The sequence below is a fragment of the Opisthorchis viverrini genome (assembly GCF_000715545.1).
Source record: "Opisthorchis viverrini unplaced genomic scaffold opera_v5_306, whole genome shotgun sequence".
Taxonomy (NCBI): domain Eukaryota; kingdom Metazoa; phylum Platyhelminthes; class Trematoda; order Opisthorchiida; family Opisthorchiidae; genus Opisthorchis; species Opisthorchis viverrini.
Window position 1 is genome coordinate 583,274 of NW_008751964.1, and position 7,456 is coordinate 590,729.

Genomic DNA, 7,456 nt, shown 5'->3' on the forward strand with positions numbered 1-7,456 from the left:
TCCAAGTATCTATGACAAAGAGGATAAGACTAAATAGCCTGAAGAAAAACAGTCCAGGAGTAGATTAACTTGCAATCGATAAAAGCCTAGTGGTTAACCAAGAGGTCTCCTCTTGGATACAGTGTAAATAACCCTTAGAGCAAATGTCTGGTTACCGTAATATATAAGTTCTGATCTCAACATACGTAGATTGACCCAGAAACCAAAAGATTCCTCTTTGTAAGGAGTTCTTATTTACATGAAAAGAGGATAATCTGACAGAAGTAGGTAACTATTATTAGCAGCCAAGGATTGTGCGTCTAATGAGGTTTCGCGGGTTCAAAAGTTACAAACCGTTTATTCGGGGGTAATTTTCAATTTGTTCAGAATCGTCTGTTCAATAGCGTCGATGTGTTGGTTGAGTTGATGGAAAAACATCTCTACATCTCTACTTCTTTCCCGGAAGAGATAGATTTAGGCAGACGAATACAATTTTACACTCATGTTTATAGCATGTGATTACGGCTTTCCCCGGAAATGGTGTAAGAAGCATGGGAGGAGGCAACTCGATAAATAACACAATTTCGTTGCTTTTATCCCACTTGAGCTGATTCCCCAGGGCAAACTTCATTAGTTACGAGTAAGCTACAGCATCAGGGGTGACGCCTGACCGTCAACACAGCATGGTCATTAAGGAGAACAACAGATTGAATCAGGTCTTAATAGAAAAACTTGAATGAAACATCCGAACGGCTACCATTGAAGGCATAGCCATGGCGGTCAAACTGGTTAAGTTGACATACATACCTCCATGAAGCAGTCTCAGTTGTGACACATCGGTGGATTACTGTGGAATTCACCCTTGAGGTAAATACTTGTGAGTAGGATGTTTCAGGACCCATCGGAAGCGAAATTTAATAGCTGAAATTCAGGCTCTCAGCTGCATGCCCTTCATCTTATGATAAAGTGACGAATTCACCCGTAAATACTTGTGAGTAGGATGTTTCAGGACCCATCGGAAGCGAAATTTAATAGCTGAAATTCAGGCTCTCAGCTGCATGCCCTTCATCTTATGATAAAGTGACGGAAATAATGGTTCTGTGTGCTTCCACCTTGAACGATAGTGCTGAACAAAATGTTTTTGTACGGCAGCAAGCAAAAGCAAACGGTGAGTTTAAAAAATCAGGGCATATTAGGCTAGCCGTAAAAAATCCGTTCTTAATCAGAACATAACTTGTGTTTTCAGGATCATTCATATGGGAACCCTACCTTCAAGCTTTGTAGTTCTCTTAACTGTGTGTCGTATCAATGCCGTACAAAAACAGTCTGTCTCTCCTATGTACCTAGAGCACACAATTTCCCACATTTTGCGCCTCTGTACACTAGAATTTCCTTCAACAGCTACGTCTGTTTTGATTCTGATATAAACTATACTAGGGTCGATGCTATCACGTTACCTAAAATAAAATAGATCTTTGCATTCAAAAACCTAAAAAGAAGGGCACGCTAAATTACTTTCTCCTAAATGAACTCATCCGAGTTAGTAAGTGACGATATTATAAAATCAAGGTAATGCAAGGCAGTGATTCCGAACCAGTTTGGTTATTTGCTTTTCTTCATCAATGAAGGAATATTATCCCTAATGTAAGATCTGGGTAGGACGATTGCAAATATCGGACTGCACGCAGTTTGTATTCAGTAAGCACAAGAACCAGATGAGTGAGGGCAACAAGTGTATTGAGAACTGGTTATATGAACAAATGGGTTAACAGTCATCACGAATGATGCGGAACAATGAACAAATCATAGCTCAATCAGCAGCTGATAGATAGTTTCTTCAAGAAAATGCATTATGATATCTACCACAGCGTACAACCGAAATATGGGGCTGTCGTTTGCAGCAAATCCAATTGGTGAATACCATAACCTATATATTTTACTAGGATTTGGTTTGGTTTCTTGTTAAAACCAAATTAGGTGCGAGTGTAGTTCGCGAAGTTGTATTTGTGTTCACCTGCCGATTAGTAGTCTTTATTCATCAATACAATGTTAGTAGCTGTTAACCTCAGACTTTCATCAGTTTGATTAGGTATGGTAGACAAGCCATTTTGGATGGCTGTTCATCAACTTTAGTGCCTGTAAGGAAAAAGTGTATCCATGAAGATATTTTTCGCCTCAAAGTTTCACCCACAATCAACATTTTACATATCTCTTCTCAGCTAACGATCGTTCTTCTTTAAATTCCAGATGTAGAAACTTCATCTGCCTCTTATGGAAGTGACAATACAGAACGATTCATAGGATCAAAAAATTGTTCCTACCTCAAAATCCACCCTACAATGTGATCCCTACAGCTTTCATAGTAAAGAAAAAGATAAAGATGAAAACGTTTACAGAATGGCGTATTTGCCATTCTGACTCAACATGATAAAAGATACAAGTTTTATAGCTGCTAACAGACAAAATGATGATTAAATGTGAAGGCTTAAAAGTTGGATACTAAATGCCGTAACATCTGACTAAGTCGGTTATATCATAGAAACCTGACGTGCTGACTAGCTGCTGGCAAACTTGCTGATTGTCCAGGTACGGCTTACTACTGCAAAGCCTCTTTACCCAGCCAGCCTACCGAACACGTGGGTTTTCTGTTCACATTCACAATTAAATACAACACTCCACATAAACACACTGCACATCATTGGTGTACTTGTTATTCCATAGACCTGGCAACATTCGAGTGTGATATAAAGGACGCACATAGGTTACATTAGATGATGGCGTATACCCAATTTTTATATTTGTTGACTGAATATATAAAGAAACAAGTGAATTACACGACAAAAAAAGAGATGCAAAATTTGTGGGGCTTGCGCGTTGCTTCATTTTACAAAAAGAACAATTTACACACTTATAAGGTCCATAGATAAAGCTCATTTGTCTTGTCTTAACCAATGATCCGAACAAGATCTTCTCGACCGCAGTCACCTGGAACCATCTTGTTTGTACTATAGAGTTTACTATCAAATTAAAGTGTGTTTATTAAGATGCTTCATTACAAGACGACACGAACTGCTAAGTGCTTTACTTATGGTTTTTGACAGTTCCAAACTCCGTACATATAAACCAAGACAGTGATTACTAGAATGACTAGCAGGCCGTTTTAAATTCCACAATTTGCTTGCAGTTTGACCCTACTCGACTGATTTGTCAACTCACTGTGTTTATTAGATCAGAAACGTTTGTTGTCACTGTGACGCTAAACTTTTGACATACAAATGAATCTTAATCATCCTCAGACTGACGCTAACTGCATCAGCTGGATCACCGCGAGTAATGCAGGTACTGCTACATTAAGTATGTGGTGAATCACACAGAATATATATGAATTAACGCGTGTAGGTTAAATTTTTGGCTGACGTGGCATCATGGTAAAAAGTATTTATTAGCAGGCCGTTTTAAATTTTATAATTTGCTTACAGTTTAACCCTATTCGACTGATTTGTCAACTCACTGTGTTTATTAGAGCAGAAACGTTTGTTGTCACTGTGATGCTAAACTTTTGACATACAAATGAACCTTAATCATCCTCAGACTGACTCTAGCTGCATCAGCTGGATCACCGCGAGTTATGCAGGTATTGCTACACCAAGTATGTGGTGAATCTCACAGAATACATATGAATTAACGCGTGTAGGTTAACTTTTTTGGCTGACGTGACATCATGGTAAAAAGTATTTATGTCTGTTTGACTAGGTAGCCACAGATGGAGTTCCAACAGCTAAGTAAACCCAGGTACCTAAATAAACCTGACTTTTTTTAACGAAGTAGTAGTCGTTTTCCGTTTGTAACACATTGTCCACCAATACCCGGCTGACTCGCGTATTATAATTTTGCTGAGGTTTGACCACTTTTGGGTTGGATTTTAGGATGCACTTTTGTCAAACATTTAGGTGCTACTCGTGACCACACGAACCGGTTGTGTGTGTGGTAGTCTATCTTTCGTCGATGCGTAAACGCAGAGCAGATGTTGATATTCACGAGCAAGTCAAAGCAAATCGGCGTCGATTTTAGTAGAACCTAGTAACGTTGGTCAGTAAACAGTGTGGCAGATGCTAAAACACGTAATTCCTGCTTGTACTGGGTTGCGCTGGCGGGATTTTTTACTGCCTGACCCCGTTTGCTACATAGGGCTGCTTGATCACCAAGTAGATTGAATCGGACATAACCGTAAAACATGCCGTTGATTATCACATGTTTTTCACTGAAATCACTTACCAAACAGTTTGTAGGGGTCAAATTCACATTTACCTTGTTGGAGCAGTCCTGCTCTTATCCTGGCACATTTATTATGGTAAGGCTACACCAAATAGGGAATGCACTGAAATTAAGCACCTTCGTCTGCTCGAATGCGATGATTTAGGTGTGTTTATTACGCTCCACCAAAGCGTTCCTTGCACAAAAGATGTTTGAGGGCCAAACTTCAATACGTCCATGGATATTTTCTGCCCAAGAACTCTTGCGAGAGCGAAATTTGAGTCCAATGTCTCGCCATTTTGGTTTGGACGTAGCACAATAATTGCGCAAGAGCAAGTGGACGGCTGCTCAAAGGTGAGTGACGTAGAAATGAGCCGTGAAGTAGAAATGAGCCTCACCTATTCAGCAAATTACTGCGAAAGTTAGTGAATGTTTATTCCTGGTTTTTCTCTCGCGGATTATAACAAAATAAAGTATTTGGAGAGCCATCACCATGTGCTAAGGATGTTGTTCAATGGTTGATCAGGCTGTTTTCTAATTCATATAACCAAAATTCCGTGGAATCTAACTTGCGCTGGCCACACAAATATGGTAAACCTAATAATCACTGGTTCGTTCGCCAAGCTGGGCAATTTAATTACAGACTTTCTATCAACAATTGATGTAATATTGTCAGTGCAGCTGCCTGGTGTTGCAGGCATGCTGCCAATGTCCTCAATCAGGGGAAGGTCAGTTGGTCAAGGTTTTTAGTAGGCAAATAGGAACCGTAATATTTTCCTTACTCCGTTTCTGGTCCTTGCCGCACTCTAGTATTTAGCCTATCTGAGTGATTACTTTGCTGTCCTTTCTGTAAAATGTGGCTAAGATTTGTGCTCTGTATATCCCTAACACACTGTAGATTGTTGCATATGTCTTTTATTTCAGTTAAAAAGGCCCGCGCGGAACCTAAAATACCGTATAACAAATGATACGTTCAGCGCTAGCACCATCCCCACGGCATTTAAGTCGCAACAATTAATGAATATCATATGCTACTCACAAGGTTGTAGCACACCGCCGGTTTCGCCTCTCTTGGGGCTCAGGAGGTAAGCTCAGTTCCCAAATTCCCATCAACTTTATGGTTTACTTGAACCTGAAGTGCACTAAATTACGAAATAAACTCATTTTATAAAAGTTGGTTTTGCAGAAAACTTACTTGCAACCCACCTGAATCTCTCGTTTATGGCAGTCTCAAGCAACCGAAAGTGCTGCAAGAGGCCACCTAGTGTTTCAGTTGCAACGATGGTCGAGATATCGCGATACATGTATATTCGTAATCACTACTTATAATGTTTCTGAGAATTCTCTGACAACCCGCGAAACATATTAGACAAGAGAACCAGCTAGGTTCCCGGTGAGTCTCTAAAGAAGCCAAATTTGTTTGCAAATGAGTGTATTTTGCTAAGGTCATAAGCAATTGTGTATGGAGCACCCAGTGCAAAACTTTCAGTCAATGTCCTGTCACAGACCACTCTTTCTACTTTGACTGGGGTTGTGATTCCGAGTAAGGGAAGACAAGCAAGCATACGCCAAGTATACAGAGGAAAACACAAATGGATTAGTGAGTACATTAAGGAAACCACATACATATTTAATGGTCAGTGATGGTTCAGGTGATGAACAGCAGTCGAACGTCACTCGCTTCCCAAAACGGCCATTCGGAATCTTGATACTAAATCAAACTTATCCCCATTTCTTAACGCTGAATCTCAAGGCATTCAGACGTCCTCTTGCTCCTGACCTCATTAACTTACAACACTTACTGACTTCTTGCTTCGCCTAAATGTACACATAAATTTACATCCGTCAATCGCAATCTAAGAATGTGTTTTGTTTCTCTGCTGCATTGGTCTTCAGTGGAAACACCTTCGTATGGATCTATTTGTTGATTGTGAGTTTCGCATAAATCAAATAAGAGGAAAACTGCAGCTTTCCTTCGTATGGATCTATTTGTCACGACTGATCCAGTGCGTTTGAAGATAGCTTAAACCGTACACGTTTCATAACTATATCTTGCGTTACACTTGTTTATATATGGGCTTATTCTAACATGTCCTTTTCAATCCACCAGATTGGGCTATAACTATTAATACGTGGAAGGATAATTTTGAGAATATGTCTTAATAACGGAGTGCTTTCTGCTTCTGCAGCTACTACACTAAACACACGTATATTTGCGAATGTCGGCCAAGGTGACGAACGGTTATTATGAAGCCTAAGCAGAGAAAAACATGTAGAAATCAGTAGGTACAAAGGCGAGCCATTAAAATGAGTGGAGCAAATCTCAAGCTATCATGTTAGGTTGAAAAACAGGAATTGATGGTTGGACGAGTGCTGTCGCCATATGCATGTTTAATCTGACTTACTGATGCTCTGTATCAAATGCATAGCTCTGAATTATTGGCCACTCCTCAATCATCATTTTTGTGAACTTTTCATTACCTTGATATACATAATGATTATTAAATCCATGCAAACCCATGGCTCCGCACATATCTAAGCATGGAACAACCAGTCGTTTGCAGTCCTTCACGAGCATCTGGAACACCGTTATTTTGTAATTTTCGTATTCGTCAATATTGGACATCTGGAACATAAAGAACGGTGTTATGCGGCTCACTTTTGATTCACTCGCACAGTGAACTCTCAGATTGGGCCAGTGAATTGTGAATGGTAGAAGTAAAGCGTGATTTACGGCGTTACAGTATAGATGGACTTCATTTTTCTTGATACATATGATAAAGTCTGAAGCTGGTAATGGGGGTAGTAAAATAATTACCTTCAAAAACATCAACCTCAAATTTACTTCGTATAATATGTTGATTGTGAGTTTCGAATAAATCAAATAAGAGGAAAGCTGCAACTTGACTCGCTCCAGTACTGAACCTCGAATCAACACCTGGCACTATAAGTAAGATAACGCGAGCTGTACCGGGGACCACAACTAGGGCATCACACTGATGATGGCGCATTAGCGCACGCAGACTGTTGAGCCTGCACGCACTGAAACTCCATAAAGAAGACACAAAATTTCATCACCTTATATAAGGAGAGAAATGCACTGGAACATATTCTTTCTGTCCATATTTAGGCTTCATCAAATGTGTAAGTGGCATCACGTAGGCTTTTTGAAGTTACCGGCCAAAATCTGCGCCCTTATCAATCACCAATTTGGGTTGCAGAA

At 39.9% G+C, this 7,456-nt stretch overlaps 1 protein-coding gene across 1 annotated transcript in view; it reads right to left on the reverse strand.

Moving 5' to 3' along the window:
* Positions 1-7,256, reverse strand: part of T265_14964 (hypothetical protein) — a gene marked incomplete at both ends in the record, with an annotated part of 38,185 nt that extends 30,929 nt beyond the window's left edge. The window contains 4 exons of the mRNA XM_009176010.1: positions 6,639-6,859; positions 6,893-7,017; positions 7,052-7,141; positions 7,205-7,256. Coding sequence (XP_009174274.1) covers positions 6,639-6,859; positions 6,893-7,017; positions 7,052-7,141; positions 7,205-7,244 — 476 coding nt within the window. The remainder of the gene's footprint in view (positions 1-6,638; positions 6,860-6,892; positions 7,018-7,051; positions 7,142-7,204) is intronic.
* Positions 7,257-7,456: the final 200 nt, after the last annotated feature.